General features: G+C 47.3%; 1 protein-coding gene and 1 pseudogene across 5 annotated transcripts; one reads left to right on the top strand and one right to left on the bottom strand.

The window, feature by feature from the left end:
- LOC140896493 (kinetochore protein NDC80 homolog) overlaps positions 1–805 on the top strand; it is a 28,688-nt pseudogene extending 27,883 nt beyond the window's left edge.
- Positions 806–4,362: 3,557 nt separating this feature from the next.
- GTPBP8 (GTP binding protein 8) lies at positions 4,363–13,991 on the bottom strand. 5 transcript variants are annotated; one of them, XR_012154558.1, is made up of 9 exons: positions 13,182–13,991; positions 12,133–12,231; positions 10,740–10,870; positions 10,227–10,326; positions 9,621–9,739; positions 7,387–7,528; positions 6,093–6,191; positions 5,617–5,996; positions 4,363–5,037 (listed from the first exon to the last, which is right to left on the bottom strand). XR_012154558.1 is itself a non-coding variant. In XM_073308378.1 (6 exons), exons 1-6 carry the CDS (start codon positions 13,512–13,514, stop codon positions 7,447–7,449), a joined length of 864 nt encoding a protein of 287 aa, XP_073164479.1. In that variant the 5' UTR covers positions 13,515–13,991; the 3' UTR covers positions 7,353–7,446. The 5 variants fall into 5 exon arrangements, 1 of the variants encoding a protein (XP_073164479.1); XR_012154560.1 differs by lacking the exon at positions 6,093–6,191; XR_012154559.1 differs by lacking the exons at positions 4,363–5,037; positions 5,617–5,996 and having other exon boundaries at positions 6,003–6,191.
- Between the last annotated feature and the right edge of the window lie 3,682 nt (positions 13,992–17,673).

The following is a 17,673-nucleotide window of genomic DNA, read 5'->3' as shown; positions in this document are numbered from 1 at the left end:
AACACGGCTGTTTTTAACCTGGTTACTTTACTCTCAAGTCAGCTCTTGGAGTTTATTTGATTAATTTTTTTATTGAAGAAACCAGTTTTAATATTTAAATTATAGATAGATGGCCTGATACCAAATGCAGTGAATAATAATAAAAGATGCACATGGTGCTGACACAAGCGCCATGTCTTTTAGGTTAAAAAAGAAAGTTGGAAATCTCACTGGTAACATTCTCTTCGTAGAAATACCTGGCTGAGCAAAATGAAAAAGCTGATATGGTGTTTGAAGAATTTATGTCTGAAGATCTCTTGGACAACGGGAAACAAATCCTAGCCAACTATAAAAGTAAAGCTGATGCTCTATAACCCTTGCATGGAGGACTTCACCTAGGCATTTTTTCTGTAGCACAACTGTAATGTGGTCCAGTCCTACATTCCTTCCACAAAGTCCCAAGGAAGTCAATCCAATGATAGTTACATATGTACAAGGACTACAGGATCTGGTCCATACTGTGCTGTCTCTAAGTATATATTTATTAAATTCTTACAAATGTAAACTATGTATTTAAAAATGAATCAGTCAAAGGTATTTTGTAAAGATTTTTGCTAGCAGTTGGTGTAGTGGGTTTTTTTTTTTTTTAAGAACCTTGGGTCTTGCAGGCAGATGTATATCAAGCTCTAGGATTTAAGACACGCTTTGCAGTAGTGTCCATTAATTTTGGATGCTCAGCTTGGAAGACCCCAGAGCATGCAGCACTCAAAACTGAGTGGCTGCTTCTGAAAAATGTTTGCTAGCATGCTGAAACTATTCACCAAGAACGGGTATTGAGCTATAGCACGTGGCGCACTCTTTGCCCCTGAGAGCTGTACCATCTGGGACAGCACATCTGCTGTTATGATACTGAGCCCTTCTAACAATGGTTATATATTGAATCAGATCCTTCAAGCAGAACAAAGGGAGAGTCAGGGCTATAACGCCTAACTACTCTGATCGATCTCTCTTGCTTCTAGCACATAGGAATGAGCGTACTGCATTAGGCTACTGTTCCAGCAACTCCCAGTCTTGAGGAATGGCTAATATCACGTAGTAGGATTAACATCTAATGACAGTGAATTCCTGAGGTCAACTAGGTTGGGTAAAAAGCATTTCCTTTTATGAGCAGACATAAACTAGACCACGCAGCCTCTTAATCTACACTTAAGTCACATGTAGAGTACAGGCACAGCATGCCCAGCTTACAGTGGTATTAACAGCACTGCTTAGGTGAACAGAGTGCCCTACACACTGGAACCCCCAGGAGTACCTCCTTGTTCTACAGAGCTATTTTTAGCAGTGTAACATCCTCCTACTCAAGCCTTCCCCTGCCCCCATGAAAAGCTCCAGCCACTTCCCACTCTTGAAGACTTTTGCCATGGCATACAGCTAGCCACTGCCGTGACAAGTGTGAACAGAGCCTGTGCTCTCCACACACCATCAGTGTAAACAGAGCTTAAGAATGGGCAATCTGCGGGGAAGAAAATCTTACCCATCAGTAATGCTACAGCTAGGCCATGTCGTGGGCATTGCTGAATAGATGCAACTTAGCTGTGGGCTAAACGTCTCACACTATTATGTGCCCCTGAATGGGAGGCTACCACTGAGGGACAATGTAGGGCCAGATATGTAGCATGTACCTCATTTGCCATTGAAGTTCACTCCCTTATGGTCAGTTGTCATCACTAAAGAATTTTGGCTTGTTCTCTGAGATGTACAGTACAAAAAGGAGAAGTGAACCCCCTACCTTGAAATCCTCAGGCCTTGCTCTCCAAGGGTATGTCTACACTATGGAATAAGGTTGAATTATAGAAGTCGTTTTTTTAGAAATCGGTTTTATATATTCGAGTGTGTGTGTCCCCACAGAAAATGCTCTAAGTGTATTAAGTGCATTAACTTGGCGGAGTGCTTCCACAGTACTGAGGCAAGCGTCGACTTCCGGAGTGTTGCACTGTGGGTAGCTATCCCACAGTTCCCGCAGTCTCTGCTGCCCATTGGAATTCTGGGTTGAGATCCCAATGCCTGATGGGGCTAAAACATTGTCGCGGGTGGTTCTGGGTACATATCATCAGGCCCCCCTTCCCTCCCTCCCTCCGTGAAAGAAAGGGCAGACAATCGTTTTGCGCCTTTTTTCCTGAATTACCTGTGCAGACGCCATACCACGGCAAGCATGGAGCCCGCTCAGCTCACTGTCACCGTATGTCTCCTGGGTGCTGGCAGACGCGGTACGGCTTTGCTACACAGTAGCAGCAACCCATTGCCTTGTGGCAGCAGATGGTGCAATACGACTGGTAGCCGTTATCATGTCTGAGGTGCTCCTGGCCACGTTGGCCAGGAGCGCCTGGGCAGACATGGGCGTAGGGACTCAATTTAGAGTGACTTGACCAGGTCATTCTCTTTAGTCCTGCTGTCAGTCCTATTGAACCGTCTTATGGTGAGCAGGCAGGCGATACGGATTGCTAGCAGTCGTACTGTACCATCTTCAGCCGAGCAGCCATGAGATGTGGATGGCATGCAGTCCTTCTGCACTGTCTGCTGCCAGCCAAAGATGTAAAAGATAGATGGAGTGGATCAAAACAAGAACTAGACCAGATTTGTTTTGTACTCATTTGCCTCCTCCCCCGTCTAGGGGACTCGTTCCTCTAGGTCACACTGCAGTCACTCACAGAGAAGGTGCAGCGAGGTAAATATAGCCATGTATCAATCAGAGGCCAGGCTAACCTCCTTCTTCCAATAAGAACAATAACTTAGGTGTACCATTGCTTATTGGAACCCTCCGTGAAGTCCTGCCTGAAATACTCCTTGATGTAAAGCCACCCCCTTTGTTGATTTTAGCTCCCTGAAGCCAACTCTGTAAGCTGTGTAGTCAGTCGCCCCTCCCTCCGTCAGAGCAACGGCAGAAAATCGTTCCGTGCCTTTTTTCTGTGCAGATGCCATACCAAGGCAAGCATGGAGGCTGCTCAGCTCACTTTGGCAATTAGGAGCCCATTAAACACCACACGCATTATCCAGCAGTATATGCAGCACCAGAACCTGGCAGAGCAATACCGGGCGAGGAGGCGATGTCAGCGCAGTCACGTGAGTGATCAGGACATGGACACAGATTTCTCTGAAAGCATGGGCCCTGGCAATGCATGCATCATGGTGCTAATGGGGCAGGTTCATGCTGTGGAACGCCGATTCTGGGCTTGGGAAACAAGCACAGACTGGTGGGACCGCATAGTGTTGCAGGTCTGGGATGATTCCCAGTGGCTGCGAAACTTTTGCATGCATAAGGGCACTTTCATGGAACTTTGTGACTTGCTTTCCCCTGCCCTGAGGCGCATGAATACCAAGATGAGAGCAGCCCTCACAGTTGAGAAGCAAGTGGCGATAGCCCTGTGGAAGCTTGCAACCCCAGACAGCTACCGGTCAGTTGGGAATCAATTTGGAGTGGGCAAATCTACTGTTGGAGCTGCTGTGATGCAAGTAGCCCACGCAATCAAAGATCTGCTGATATCAAGGGTAGTGACCCTGGGAAATGTGCAGGTCATAGTGGATGGCTTTGCTGCAGTGGGATTCCCTAACTGTGGTGGGGCCATAGACGGAACCCATATCCCTATCTTGGCACCGGAGCACCAAGCCGGTGAGTACAGAAACCCCCAGGAGTACTTTTCAATAGTGCTGCAAGCTCTGGTGGATCACAAGGGACGTTTCACCAACTTCAATGTGGGATGGCCAGGAAAGGTACATGACGCTCGCATCTTCAGGAACTCTGGTCTGTTTCAAAAGCTGTAGGAAGGGACTTTATTCCCAGACCAGAAAATAACTGTTGGGGATGTAGAAATGTCTATATGTATCCTTGGGGACCCAGCCTACCCCTTAATGCCAGGGCTCATGAAGCCGTACACAGGCAGCCTGGACAGTAGGCAGGAGCTGTTCAACTACAGCCTGAGCAAGTGCAGAATGGTGGTAGAATGTGCATTTGGACATTTAAAGGCGCGCTGGCGCAGTTTACTGACTCGCTTAGACCTCAGCGAAACCAATATTCCCACTGTTATTACTGCTTGCTGTGCGCTCCACAATATCTGTGAGAGTAAGGGGGAGACGTTTATGGGGGGGTGGGAGGTTGAGGCAAATCACCTGGCTGCTGGTTACACGCAGCCAGACACCAGGGCGGTTAGAGCACAGGAGGGCGCGGTACGCATCAGAGAAGCTTTGAAAACCAGTTTCATGACTGGCCAGGCTACGGTGTGAAAGTCCTCTTTGTTTCTCCTTGATGAAACCCCATGCCCCTTGGTTCACTCTACTTCCCTGTAAGCTAACCACCCTCCCCCCTCCCTTCGATCACTGCTTGCAGAGGCAATAAAGTCATTGTTGCTTCACATTCATGTATTCTTTATTCATTCATCACACAAATAGGGGGATGACTACCAAGGTAGCCCAGGAGGGGTGGTGGAGGAGGGAAGGAAAATGCCACACAGCACTTTAAGCACAGCACTTTAAAAGTTTACAACTTTAAAATTTATTGAATGCCAGCCTTTTTTTTGGGGCAATCCTCTGTGGCGGAGTGACTGGTTGGCCGATGGCCCCCCCACCGTGTTCTTGGGTGTCTGGGTGTGGAGGCTATGGAACTTGGGGAGGAGGGTGGTTGGTTACACAGGGGCTGTAGTGGCAGTCTGTGCTCCAGCTGCCTTTGCTGCAGCTCAACCATACACAGGAGCATACTGGTTTGGTCCTGCAGCAGCCTCAGCATTGAATCCTGCCTCCTCTCATCACGCTGCTGCCACATTTGAGCTTCAGCCCTGTCTTCAGCCCGCCACTTACTCTCTTCAGCTCTCCACCTCTCCTCCCGGTCATTTTGTGCTTTCCTGCACTCTGACATTATTTGCCTCCACGCATTCGTCTGTGCTCTGTCAGTGTGGGAGGACAGCATGAGCTCAGAGAACATTTCATCTCGAGTGCGTTTTTTTTTCTTTCTAAGCTTCACTAGCCTCTGGGAAGGAGAAGATCCTGTGATCATTGAAACACATGCAGCTGGTGGAGGAAAAAAAAGGGACAGCGGTATTTAAAAAGACATTTTATAAAACAGTGGCTACACTCTTTCAGGGTAAACCTTGCTGTTAACATTACATACATAGCACATGTGCTTTCGTTACAAGGTCGCATTTTGCCTCCCCCCCACCGCATGGCTACCCCCTCAACCCTCCCTGTGGCTAACAGCAGGGAACATTTCTGTTTAGCCACAGGCAAACAGCCCAGCAGGAATGGGCTCCTCTGGGTGTCCCCTGAAGAAAAGCACACTATTTCAACCAGGTGACCATGGATGATATCTCACTCTCCTGAGGATAACACAGAGAGATAAAGAACGGATTTGTTTGAACGCCAGCAAACATACACTGCAATGCTTTGTTGTACAATGATTCCAGAGTACGTGTTACTGGCCTGGAGTGGTAAAGTGTCCTACCATGAAGGACGCAATAAGGCTGCCCTCCCCAGAAACCTTTTGCAAAGGCTTTGGGAGTACATCCAGGAGAGCCGCAAATGCCAGGGCAAAGTAATCCTTTCACATGCTTGCTTTTAAACCATGTATAGTATTTTAAAAGGTACACTCACCAGAGGTCCCTTCTCCACCTGCCGGGTCCAGGAGGCAGCCTTGGGTGGGTTCGGGGGGTACTGGCTCCAGGTCCAGGGTGAGAAACAGTTCCTGGCTGTCAGGAAAACCGGTTTCCCCGCTTGCTTGCTGTGAGCTATCATCTTCTTCGTCCCCAAAACCTGCTTCCGTATTGCCTCCATCTCCATTGAAGGAGTCAAACAACACGGCTGGGGTAGTGGTGGCTGAACCCCCTCAAATGGCATGCAGCTCATCATAGAAGCAGCATGTTTGGGGCTCTGACCCGGAGCGGCCGTTTGCCTCTCTGGTAGGCTTGCCTCAGCTCCTTCAGTTTCATGCGGCACTGCTTCGGGTCCCTGTTATGGCCTCTGTCCTTCATGCCCTGGGAGATTTTGACAAAGGTTTTGGCATTTCGAAAACTGGAACGGAGTTCTGATAGCACGGATTCCTCTCCCCATACAGCGATCAGATCCCATACCTCCCGTTCGGTCCATGCTGGAGCTCTTTTGCGATTCTGGGACTCCGTCATGGTCACCTCTGCTGATGAGCTCTGCATGGTCACCTGCAGCTTGCCACGCTGGCCAAACAGAAAATGAGATTCAAAAGTTCGCGGTTCTTTTCCTGTCTACCTGGCCAGTGCATCTGAGTTGAGAGTGCTGTCCAGAGCGGTCACAATGGAGCACTCTGGGATAGCTCCCGGAGGCCAATACCATCGAATTGTGTCCACAGTACCCCACATTCGAGCCGGCAAGACCGATTTAAGCGCTAATCCACTTGTCAGAGGTGGAGTAAGGAAATCGATTTTAAGAGACCTCTAAGTCAAAATAAAGGGCTTTATCGTGTGGACGGGTGCAGGTTTACATTGATTTAATGCTGCTAAATTCAACCTAAAGTCCTAGTGTAGACCAGGGCTAAGGCAATAGATGCCATGTAAGTACTAATTCTTCCAGCAGAGTGCTCCATCAACAAAGTCACAGCTTTCCTCCTGCTATTAGTTCATCTGCTCTTTCTCCTAGGAACTGATGGGGTGGTGGAGAGCCCTCACAGCTTGTAGCCAGTGGTGCTTGATTACATTAGGGTAATTTTCTTTTGGAGCACAGAGTGGCGTTACCTCCTGGCAGAGGTACCACATAACTCCATGCAGCCTGTATACCAGACTTCCTTTGCAGGCATCATCCTCTCATAACTTCTGAAAGGATAAGTCCTTTCCACCTCCAGGTAGGAAGCCCTACAGCAGGAAAGAGTTTCATGCTACTTCCTTGTCACCAATAATCTTAGAACTGAACACATACATCAACAGGTTCTAATTCCATAGGGTGACCCTATTCTCATATATTATCTGTATTAAAACAAGTTAACTGAAAAAGTCACAGCTGATCAGTGAATTCTGGATGTACTTAATAAAGGCTGTTGCTATAGCCAGGGCCCCATGCACTCTGCTGGTTTTTATCTCTTGCTACACATCTATGTTCTAGCATCTGAGCTTTCATTTAAAACCGCTTCACAGTTAAGGCTATCTTCACAACAAGGAAGGGAAACAAGTGGAAGCTTGTTAAAACACAGCCTTTAAAAATCCTTTATTACTTTTTGTCAATTTAGTAAATTAATACCAATAAACAAATCTGGAAAATCATAGATCACATTCTGCTGCATGAATCGTTTAAGCATCCTTAAATTTTCATTGACAAGTTATTACAAACCCTCAAAATAATTTCACTATTTTATACTATTTACAAAGCAAAAGGCAATGTCCAGAGCAGTATGTTTGGTACCTATTGTGCTGGATGGGTAGAGTACAACAGGAGAGTTGTGGACACGGAGAGGTAGGTCTGTCAGGAATTCATCAGGGGAAGGTTTCCTGTAACATGGGTTATAAAACACCTCAGCAGATGGATGCCAGAATACTCTATGGAACTGTAGAAACAAAGATTTACAGGTTCAGGTCGTTGCTTCCTTCAAATGCAGGTGCCTAATTCTGCTAAACTGCCACCGTCCCTTGGAGTAAGGGGTACCTGCAAAGTCATCCAATTGTTTTTGATACATTAATAATTTAGTCTCACAAAAATCAGGAAATTTATAGTTTCTGCAGCAACTGTAACTTTACCTACTGAATGATCACAGAATGGAATCAGCAAAAAAATGTTATGGCACATCACAGATTCTCTTCCTTTAGCTTTATGGTAGAAGGAAAGACTTGTCTTTCTGGTGCAAAAATGCAGCTTCACAAGAGTTCGAAACTGCAGCTCTGTAGTGTGCTAAACATTTTCTATCCAATGAAATTAGTTGTTAATTCTTCCATTTAGTTCATTGCTGCAATAATAAGAGTTGCTGAACTCTGCAGCTGAGGTTTATAGTGCAGCAAACCTTAGTACAAGTTTAACAACTTCACAAGACGTTCAAAGTAAGGTGATGTTTAATATTTTTACTAGGGCTCTCTGCTGAGAATCTTTTAAACAAGGGAAAAATGTTACACAGGATTTTTACCACTTAATTTAAATGTCATGGGTCAAATCCTGGCCTATCGACTTCAATGTCCCAGGATTTCACTTACATTTCTACATAAAGGAGCTACACTTGAACTTTCATCAGCTATAGAGTACTCAGAAATGGAAGCTTGGCTGTGGCTCATCACTTAATTCAGGATCTCATTATAAAGGGACATTATCACAACAGTTACAAACTGGTGTACTCTTTTACACGTTCTCCTCTTACAAAATCCAGTGCTGATCTCCCCAGCACCCTCCCCAAATTGACAATTGCTCACTGCTCAATATCAAATAAAAAAAATCCTGAGCCCATATGCTAGAAGCTAATAAGGGCACAGCAACCCTTGGAGAGGAGCTATGATACTAAAAGCACAGGCTTTGGATAGTCACTTATACCATACCAAGTGGCTATAGAACATTACACCGCTCTGATTTTTGGTAGCATTTTGCACTAAGGTAAGTGACTTCACAAAGTGCAGAGGAATGGATATCTGGGGGTCTATCTCAAGCTCTGCTACAGGTTTTCGGTGTGTCCTTGGCCAAGTCACTTAGGAGCCTACATAGCTTTGTGGTTCTAGACCTTAGCATAGTTCTGCTCTGAAAATGGATACTGTAAAAGGAGCGTTTGGGGGGTCACATGTTTGACGTGCTCAATTTACACAAAGAGATTTTTTAAATTGCCACAGTCTCACCCCAGAAACTGGAAGTCAAGCTGGGTTCTTTCCAACACATCCATCACCCGTACAAGATTCTATATGCTAGATTCCATTCAGTTAAGTTTGTACCACATGGCTGGGTTCAGTAAGGTGGTACCCATGTAACCAAGGGCAGAGCTGGGCTTAAAATCAGAAACTGGTTACCTGGTCTGTTAATGCTGGACCAAAACAGAACCCAGCTCCCTCTCCCACAGTTGTGGAGACTCTGGAGGGCTAACAGGACTAAACACTGAAGTTAAAGTTGCACATAGGCAGCAGAGCCGTTACATAAGATGCCATTTTGATGTGATCTTTTTCAGAGTAGAACTGCATGTTAGCCTCTCTGCCCATTCCCGCATCTGCAGAGGGGATACTTTGCATACAGGCTGAGAGCAAAGTAGCATTAATTTGTATTGGGCAGCATGATTGCAAGTACTATCCTTCTTATGCCTAAGAAAGCCAAAATCATTTCAAACCTGGCCCCAAGCTATTGCCCATATGTGGTCTGTTTAAAATGAGTGCGGTGGTCTCAGACCGGCATTCACACCACAAAACCCACAACCGTATGTTGTGCCTCTGCTGCCAGTCTCATCTGAAAGACCCAAGGAGGAATGGGCCTTGAAAGCTGAACTCTCCTCTCACCTCTTTAGGGGGTTCTCCCTCAGACAGGGTGGGGTCAGCATGGGGGTGACTTGCCCCGACACCGCCCACTGTTCCTGTTCTGGGCATAAATAGGAGTTCAGTCTCCCAAACTGTCAGACCTTTCAGTGAGTTTGGTGTTTTTCAGGTGCTTAAAAATAAGACATCAGTAGAAGTGAGCTTTACCTGACTGGGAAGAGTTGAGGAAAGCACCCCTGAGTGTGTTTCTCTGCAAAGTCCTGGATCTCCAGTACATTTTTAACCAACAGTCCCTTGGGAACTTTGTCGATTTTGGTTAACACAAGCTGCACAAATACATAAAGAGAAGATTTAGGGAGCGGGCGGGGGGTGGGTAGAACATTGCTTTACTGTAACCCTGGAAATGTTTGCCAAGATGTATCACCCTCCCACTGCTTTCAAACCGCTTCATGTCCTATCTAAATGGGATACTAATACATGAATGCTGAGCCTATTCAGATCAGACCTCTTTAAGGGGTGTCAAACTGGGCACCAAAAAGAAGGTCAATTTTGAAAGTTCAGATCTTAAAAAAACGCAACCAATCATAGACAATAGATTTTCAGGCCTCCCTATACAGTATGAATTAAAAAAAAAAGGGGAGGGGGGGAAGACAACTTTTTCCCCCCATGCAGATCACCTTTTTAACTTACTGCTAGAGCTCTACTGCTGAGGCTCATCTAGCTGAAGGTACAAAATGTTTAGAGAATGCCCTTGAACCCAGCCAATTTGCATTTTTATTTTGGTTCGTGTTTTAAAGAGAAAGTATAACTTACAACGTAAGGGATCCCAAACTCCTCCAACATTTCTATGGCAATGTCGTCTGCCTTCTGCAATCCTACCAAGCTGTCCACTAATAAGAATGTCCTCTTCAAGCTAACGAAGATACAGAGAGTAACACAAGTGAGGGGCAATGTAACAATGGTTGTTTCTACGTTAACTAGCATGGGGACTGAGAGGCTACCTCACAGGATTTGGAAATGAACTAGATGAGACTAATTCTCTTTTCCCATCCTGAGAGGAGTCAATACAGGATAGCACCTAAGGGGAATATTTTCCAGAGCTCTGATCCATCCAAGCTTCAAAACAGGACTCAAACAATGGTAACGTCACCACTTCACTCTGGAAGCTATACTATGGTCTAATACATTCCACCCCATTGTTGGCAATAACTTCTTGATATCTACACTTAACTCTTCCACCTTTTTATAATCTATGCAAACATCCCGCTGTTCTGATGCACTGTGAGACTGCAGGTAAAACACGACAGCATGCAACGGTTCTCTTACTTCTGACGCTCTTGTAAATAGGCCTCCACCATGTCAGCAAAGTCTTCGGGGGCTCGGTAGCCATAGCCTGGCATGTCCACCACCGTAAAGTATTTCCCCACTTTGAAGAAATTCATTTTCTTTGTGTGGCCCTGCAGAGAGAAAGGTTGGGCTTTATTAAATATTACTAAACAACCATGGGATTATGGATTTATTTAAAAGGTTCTTTATGCCCAACATTAGATATCTGAGCTGAATATGGACAAGAACCAAGAATCCGATGGGCCTAGAAGACTGGAAACTGTTTTAGATTCATTAAAAATGCCAAATAGACATTATAACGTGTCCTGGGTTACTGACAAGCTGATAATGAGGGAAGCACCTCATGGTTTAGTAGAAACAGGATACCATCCCAGCGACTGATACATAAGCTTAAGTTTGTCTAAATGTGACTACACAAATCTATGTAGTTGAGAGGAGGGAGATGCTGTATGAGCTCATGTAGGAGAGTCCAGTAGGCACACGATGTACTGGATTTATATTTTCTGAAATTATAACCCTAGAGCAGAACACTAGTACTTACCGTACTCCTGAAAGAGGTAGAGTAGTCTGGAAAGGTCGAGAACCACTGCTTTACGGATCCTGGTCTTCACACATAGCCAGAGAACCTAGTCTCTGGCTATGGGAGGGTCTCAGTTTGGGCACCGTGGATGGGTACTGGGGACATTGGAATACTTTCCCCACCTCACATGCTGAACACAGGACACAGGATACCTAGGGAACTGCTCCAGAACCACCACTGAAGCCTCTGTGCTGAAGTAGCATCAGTAACACACTAAAAATTGTTGTGTTTAAGCCAATAGATCTACAGAGTCATGGCATCACTGGCCATGCCTCCAAGTCTTCCCTCTGGGGACCATAGGGTGTGGCGACCCCTTGTACAGCCTCCCTGTGGCCTGCTCTTCTCTGTGCGGAACAGACTGCGACAGTTCCACTACTTCAAAGACCTTCCACAGTCATTACCTGAGTAGGGGGATTTAGCTCCGAATGCCAAACTACTCTCAAAAAGTGACTACAAATTAGCTTGGTAGGGCTGTGTGTATGTTTTGTCTCAGTGACTGCACATCAAATATGCTCAGCTTACGAGTAAAAAGATTATTTTTTTCCTCCCAACTGCTAGCCCTGCAAACTCATCCTGGGCTCTGAGAGTCAAGCTGGGTTCTTTTCACCTCATATTTCCAGTAATAAGACTTTTGCAAATGAACCTTAAAATTTCTGTTGAAGATGCGCAAGCCAGAGAAGAATCCAGCTTATGCTCCCAGAGCTTTGTGTTACCCCAGACCTCTTTCTCTCATCTCCCCTGACTGGCAGGAGCTTCCAGTTGAAATGGAGGGAATTCTGTAACATCACTTACTGGAGTTTTTGACACTCTGACTTCAACGTCTGGAGCCAGTGAAAACAGAGCCTTTATTAAGGAGGATTTCCCAACATTGCTTCTGCCCAAAAAGCACACCTGGAGAGAGACAGGAGAAAGGAGATACCATTGTTAGTTTTCTCTCCCTCATCCAAACCCACCTGTGCAACAAGAATGGGTCACTCCTGCAAATCCCTCAATTTGTTCTCATGGTCTTAGCACCTTAGATGAGGAAGGATGGTCCAGTGACTAAGGCACTCACACAGGACTTGAGAGACCGGAGTTCTAGACCCTGCCATAGGCTTCCTGTGTAAAGCTGAGCAAGTCATGTAGCCTCTCAGTTCCCATCTGTAAAATGGGGATAATAGCACTTCCCTATCTCACAGGGGTCTCATATTATAGATTGTGAGGTGCTCAGATACCATGGTGCTGGGGGTCATATATGTAACTAAGAGACTCGCTTTCAGGGAATGTCTTGGTGCTAATTCATACCCTCCTATACCAAAAGCCAGAGAAAGGGCCAAGTTAATTTGAAAACTTAGTAGCCCTGACAATATGAAATTTCCATGTAATTGTCCTATCTGTAGGGATAAAATACTTTGTTCCCTTCATAACGGACTTAGTCCTTCAGCTCTGTAGAAGTTCCAGGATCTGTAAAATCTTGGGACATCTGCAGAAAGCCCAGGGCTTCAGTCTATTCCTTGGACCCCAGGCCCTTCAGAAGCTGCCCTTCCATCAGTTCCCCTGCCCAGTGTAGACAAAAATGCACCACTTTGCTCCTAGGGAACTGACAGTGCAGAGCAGGTTTCCCTACATAAGATCATGCTGACACAGCCCCCATGGTTCACAGAGGGCGGAGGCGGCACAGAGACGCTCTCTTTTGGCTCCACATAGTCAAGCCGACTGCCAAAACTACAGCACCCAAATGCATGACTTCAGAGGAGAGTAGATAGATAAAACGCTGTATAGGACGGACTCCCTGACAGGAGGTGTTCTGACCACAGGAGCACGGACACCACCTTCCTCTCCACCCCAGGCAATGGCCTCACCTCAGGCTGCGACAGCCGCGGTGCATGGTCCATGCGGATGGCAGAACTGAAGTAATCAATCACGTGTCTGCCCGAGGGTTTGAAAAACCCCTCCGCCCTGTGGAGGTCACCCAGGCTGGGGCTGAAAGTCCGGAAGCTTGCGGTGTTCACGTCCGGGGCTAGATACTTCTCTAGGCCCTGGAGCGGGAAAACGACGCCCCTCAGCTTTTTATCCTCCCGCTGCAGCACTTCCGAAACCGACGCATTGTTGGTGGCGCTCCTCCACGCAGCGCTGCGCCTCCGGAGCGGGCAGCTTGGCCCCGCCAGCCGCCCCACCCTCTGGAGCCGGAGCATCTCCGCCCGCGCGGCCCGGGCTCCCGAAAGCGTGGGTCGTGCTCAAAGGCCTGAGCGGAGGGCGCTTGGAGAGGCACCCGCCTCATACACACTCACACTCACACACACACACTCACACACACCCCCCCCCCCCGAAGCGTCCCCGGCCCAGGTGTCAGGCAGGGCCCCCCCGGCTGGGGAGGACGGAGTCACCCAGTGGGGCTGAGGCGGCCGCGCCGGGCAGGCAGGAGGTCCGTGGGGGGCGGTCGGGTCCCGCGCGGAGCCCCAGGCAGAGGCCGGCCCGGGAGACAGGCCCCCTGCGGCCGGGCGCTTCGCAGCAGCGAGGGCGGAAGGGTCCCGAAGCACAGCGCGGTGGGGGGGGGGGGGGGGCTCCCGCGGGCTTGCGATGGCGGCGAGGGGGGAACACGCTCCGCCCAGCGGCGGCGGCCCGACCTCTCCGCCGCCCTTAACCCCGGCCGGGGCGCTCACTTCCGGGCGGGGCGGTGGCTCCGCATGGAGGGGCGGGGAGAGGCACCGGGCAGCAGAGACCCGCCCCCCCCGCCCCCCCGCGGGCTGCCCCTGGGGCCCAGCGCCACGCGCCCCCCCCCCCGCCCCCAGACTCTGCACCCCCACTGGGCGCTCACCGCCCCGTCCCTGGCCGGCCAGTGGGGAAGCCCCCGTCCCGGGCTCATGAGCTCACCGGTGCTGAAGCAGATGAATGGAGAGGGGCAGGGAGGTTATTCACAGGGTTTGAAATTGTGTTACTTCCTATTTAACTCAAGCGCCGGATAAACCCAGGAGACTTGCGCTATATTGATGACATCTTCATCATCTGGACCCATGGAAAAGAAGCCCTTGAGGAATTCCACCATGATTTCAACAATTTCCATCCCACCATCAACCTCAGCCTGGTCCAGTCCACACAAGAGATCCACTTCCTGGACACTACCGTGCTAATAAACAATGGTCACATAAACACCACCCTATACCGGAAACCTACTGACCGCTATTCCTACCTGCATGCCTCCAGCTTTCACCCTGACCACACCACACGATCCATCGTCTACAGCCAAGCTCTGCGATACAACCGCATTTGCTCCAACCCCTCAGACAGAGACAAACACCTACAAGATCTCTGTCAAGCTTTCTTACAACTACAATACCCACCTGCAGAAGTAAAGAAACAGATTGATAGAGCCAGAAGAGTTCCCAGAAGTTACCTACTACAGGACAGGCCTAACAAAGAAAATAACAGAACGCCACTAGCCGTCACCTTCAGCCCCCAACTAAAACCCCTCCAACGCATTATTAAGGATCTACAACCTATCCTAAAGGATGACCCAACACTCTCACAAATCTTGGGAGACAGGCCAGTCCTTGCCTACAAACAGCCCCGCAACCTGAAGCAAATACTCACCAACAACCACATACCACACAACAGAACCACTAACCCAGGAACTTATCCTTGCAACAAAGCCCGTTGCCAATTGTGCCCACATATCTATTCAGGGGACACCATCACAGGGCCTAATCACATCAGCCACACTATCAGAGGCTCGTTCACCTGCACATCCACCAATGTGATATATGCCATCATGTGCCAGCAATGCCCCTCTGCCATGTACATTGGTCAAACTGGACAGTCTCTACGTAAAAGAATAAATGGACACAAATCAGATGTCAAGAATTATAACATTCATAAACCAGTCGGAGAACACTTCAATCTCTCTGGTCACGCAATCACAGACATGAAGGTCGCTATCTTAAAACAAAAAAACTTCAAATCCAGACTCCAGCGAGAAACTGCTGAATTGGAATTCATTTGCAAATTGGATACTATTAATTTAGGCTTAAATAGAGACTGGGAGTGGCTAAGTCATTATGCAAGGTAGCCTATTTCCTCTTGTTTTTTCCTACCCCCCCCCCCCCCCCGGTGTTCTGGTTTAACTTGGATTTAAACTTGGAGAGTGGTCAGTTTGGATGAGCTATTACCAGCAGGAGAGTGAGTTTGTGTGTGTATGGGGGTGGGGGGGATGTGAGAAAACCTGGATTTGTGCAGGAAATAGCCAGACTTGATTATCATGCACATTGTGAAAAGAGTTGTCACTTTGGATGGGCTATCACCAGCAGGAGAGTGAATTTGTGGGGGGGGGGGGGTGAGAAAACCTGGATTTGTGCTGGAAATGGCCCAACCTGATGATCACTTTAGATAAGCTATCACCAGCAGGACAGTGGGGTGGGAGGAGGTATTGTTTCATATTCTCTGTGTATATATAAAGTCTGCTGCAGTTTCCACGGTATGCATCCGATGAAGTGAGCTGTAGCTCACGAAAGCTCATGCTCAAATAAATTGGTTAGTCTCTAAGGTGCCACAAGTACTCCTTTTCTTTTTGCGAATATAGACTAACACGGCTGTTACTCTGAAACCTTGTTAAAGAGTCATCCAGCCTCCTTTTCCCATTTCAGGGCAGAGAAGGCTCCCCCTGCATATGTAAGCCCTCCAAAAGCAGGCATGATCCGACAGTACAGCCCCGCTCATTTCTGAGATTAAATCATCATAATGGGGAGGGAAGAACCCCACCTTTCAGGCCTTCTTCCCCCTTGTAAAGATGACGAAAAGCTCAGACCCCCTTCCCCCCCACCCCCCTTTGCAGTTCATCTTTAAGCTACCTCGCCTCTGCATTCTACAGCGCCAGTGGATTTCAGAGCAGCCCAGCACTGCTCTGCCCGGAGGCTGGGCAGCGGCACGTGAAAGAGAAGCGGTTTCCCCTTCCAGCGTAGCCAGGGAGCTGAGCCGCTCTGGAGAGCGGTGGGCTGGCTCTTAAAGGACCTTCAATTGTATGGTGCCAAGTGAAGAGCAACTCCAACACTGAAGCTCGTTCACCTGCACATCTACCAATGTGATATATGCCATCATATGCCAGCAATGCGCCTCTGCCATGCACATTGGTCAAACTGGACAGTCTCTACATAAAAGAATAAATGGACACAAATCAGATGTCAAGAATTATAACATTCATAAACCAGTTGGAGAACATTCCAATCTCTCTGGTCACACGATTACAGACATGAAAGTTGCTATATTACAACAAAAAAACTTAAAATCCAGATTCCAGCGAGAAACTGTTGAATTGGAATTCATTTGCAATTTGGATACAATTAACTTAGACTTGAATAGAGACTGGGAGTGGCTAAGTCATTATGCAAGGTAACCTATTTACCCTTGTTTTTTCCTACTCCCCTCCCCCTCAGACATTCTTGTTAAACCCTGGATTTGTGCTGGAAATGGCCCACCTTGATTATCATACACATTGTAAGGAGAGTGATCGCTTTAGATAAGCTATTACCAGCAGGAGAGTGGGGTGGCGGGAGAGAAAACCTTTTGAAGTGATAAACATCCATTTTTTCATGGTCTGTGTGTATAAAACATCCTCACTGCATTTTCCACTCTATGCATCCGATGAAGTGAGCTGTAGCTCATGAAAGCTTATGCTCAAATAAACTGTTGTTAGTCTCTAAGGTGCCACAAGTCCTCCTTTTCTTTTTGCAAACACTGAAGCAGACAACGCAACTTTAAATGCACCCCAGAAGGGGGTTAGTAGGGATGGAAAGTAAGGGGGGCCGGGAAGAGGAAGAAGGTGGCATAAAAATGGGTTTTGGCTGCCTTTGCACTTAATGCTTATAATACTCAATTTAAAAATAGGAGGCAAAGATAATTATGATAGAACCCCTCTCCCCTTGTTAATTTCCTGGCTGTCAACCCCATTGTGGGTGTGGGGATTTCTGTTTTTTTTTATTCAGGAGGTTTTATTATGCATTTTTGGGAGTTAGTGCACAGCCATGTCATCACTATAAGGTTCAACTAGCCCATCAGAATATGGTTTTGGACCATCAGTGTTCCCAGCCAGACTCCCAATAATAAGGATAAGGCAGATCCTACAAAAAGAAAAAGAGGACTTGTGGCACCTTAAGAGACTAACAACTTATTTGAGGATAAGCTTTCGTGAGCTACAGCTCACTTCATCGGATGAAGTGAGCTGTAGCTCACAAAGGCTTATGCGCAAATAAATTTGTTAGTCTCTAAGGTGCCACAAGTCCTCCTTTTCTTTTTGCGATTACAGACTAACACGGCTGCTACTCTGAAGCAGATCCTACAGTTTATCCATTTCAAATCAATGAA

This window comes from Lepidochelys kempii, chromosome 1 (assembly GCF_965140265.1).
Source record: "Lepidochelys kempii isolate rLepKem1 chromosome 1, rLepKem1.hap2, whole genome shotgun sequence".
Taxonomy (NCBI): domain Eukaryota; kingdom Metazoa; phylum Chordata; order Testudines; family Cheloniidae; genus Lepidochelys; species Lepidochelys kempii.
The sequence above is the reverse complement of the archived record's forward strand: the minus strand, read 5'-3'. Positions and strand labels throughout refer to the sequence as shown.

Bases quoted from the DNA above. Each gene is read 5' to 3' on its own strand.
- GTPBP8 (XM_073308378.1), bottom strand. From the start codon at position 13,514: ATGCTCCGGCTCCAGAGGGTGGGGCGGCTGGCGGGGCCAAGCTGCCCG. The intron at 10,327-10,739 runs GTAAGAGAACCG...TATCTTCGTTAG, and splicing joins TATTTACAAGAGCGTCAGAA to CTTGAAGAGGACATTCTTAT. The intron at 7,529-9,620 runs GTAAAGCTCACT...TTGTTTCTACAG, and splicing joins CCTCAACTCTTCCCAGTCAG to TTCCATAGAGTATTCTGGCA.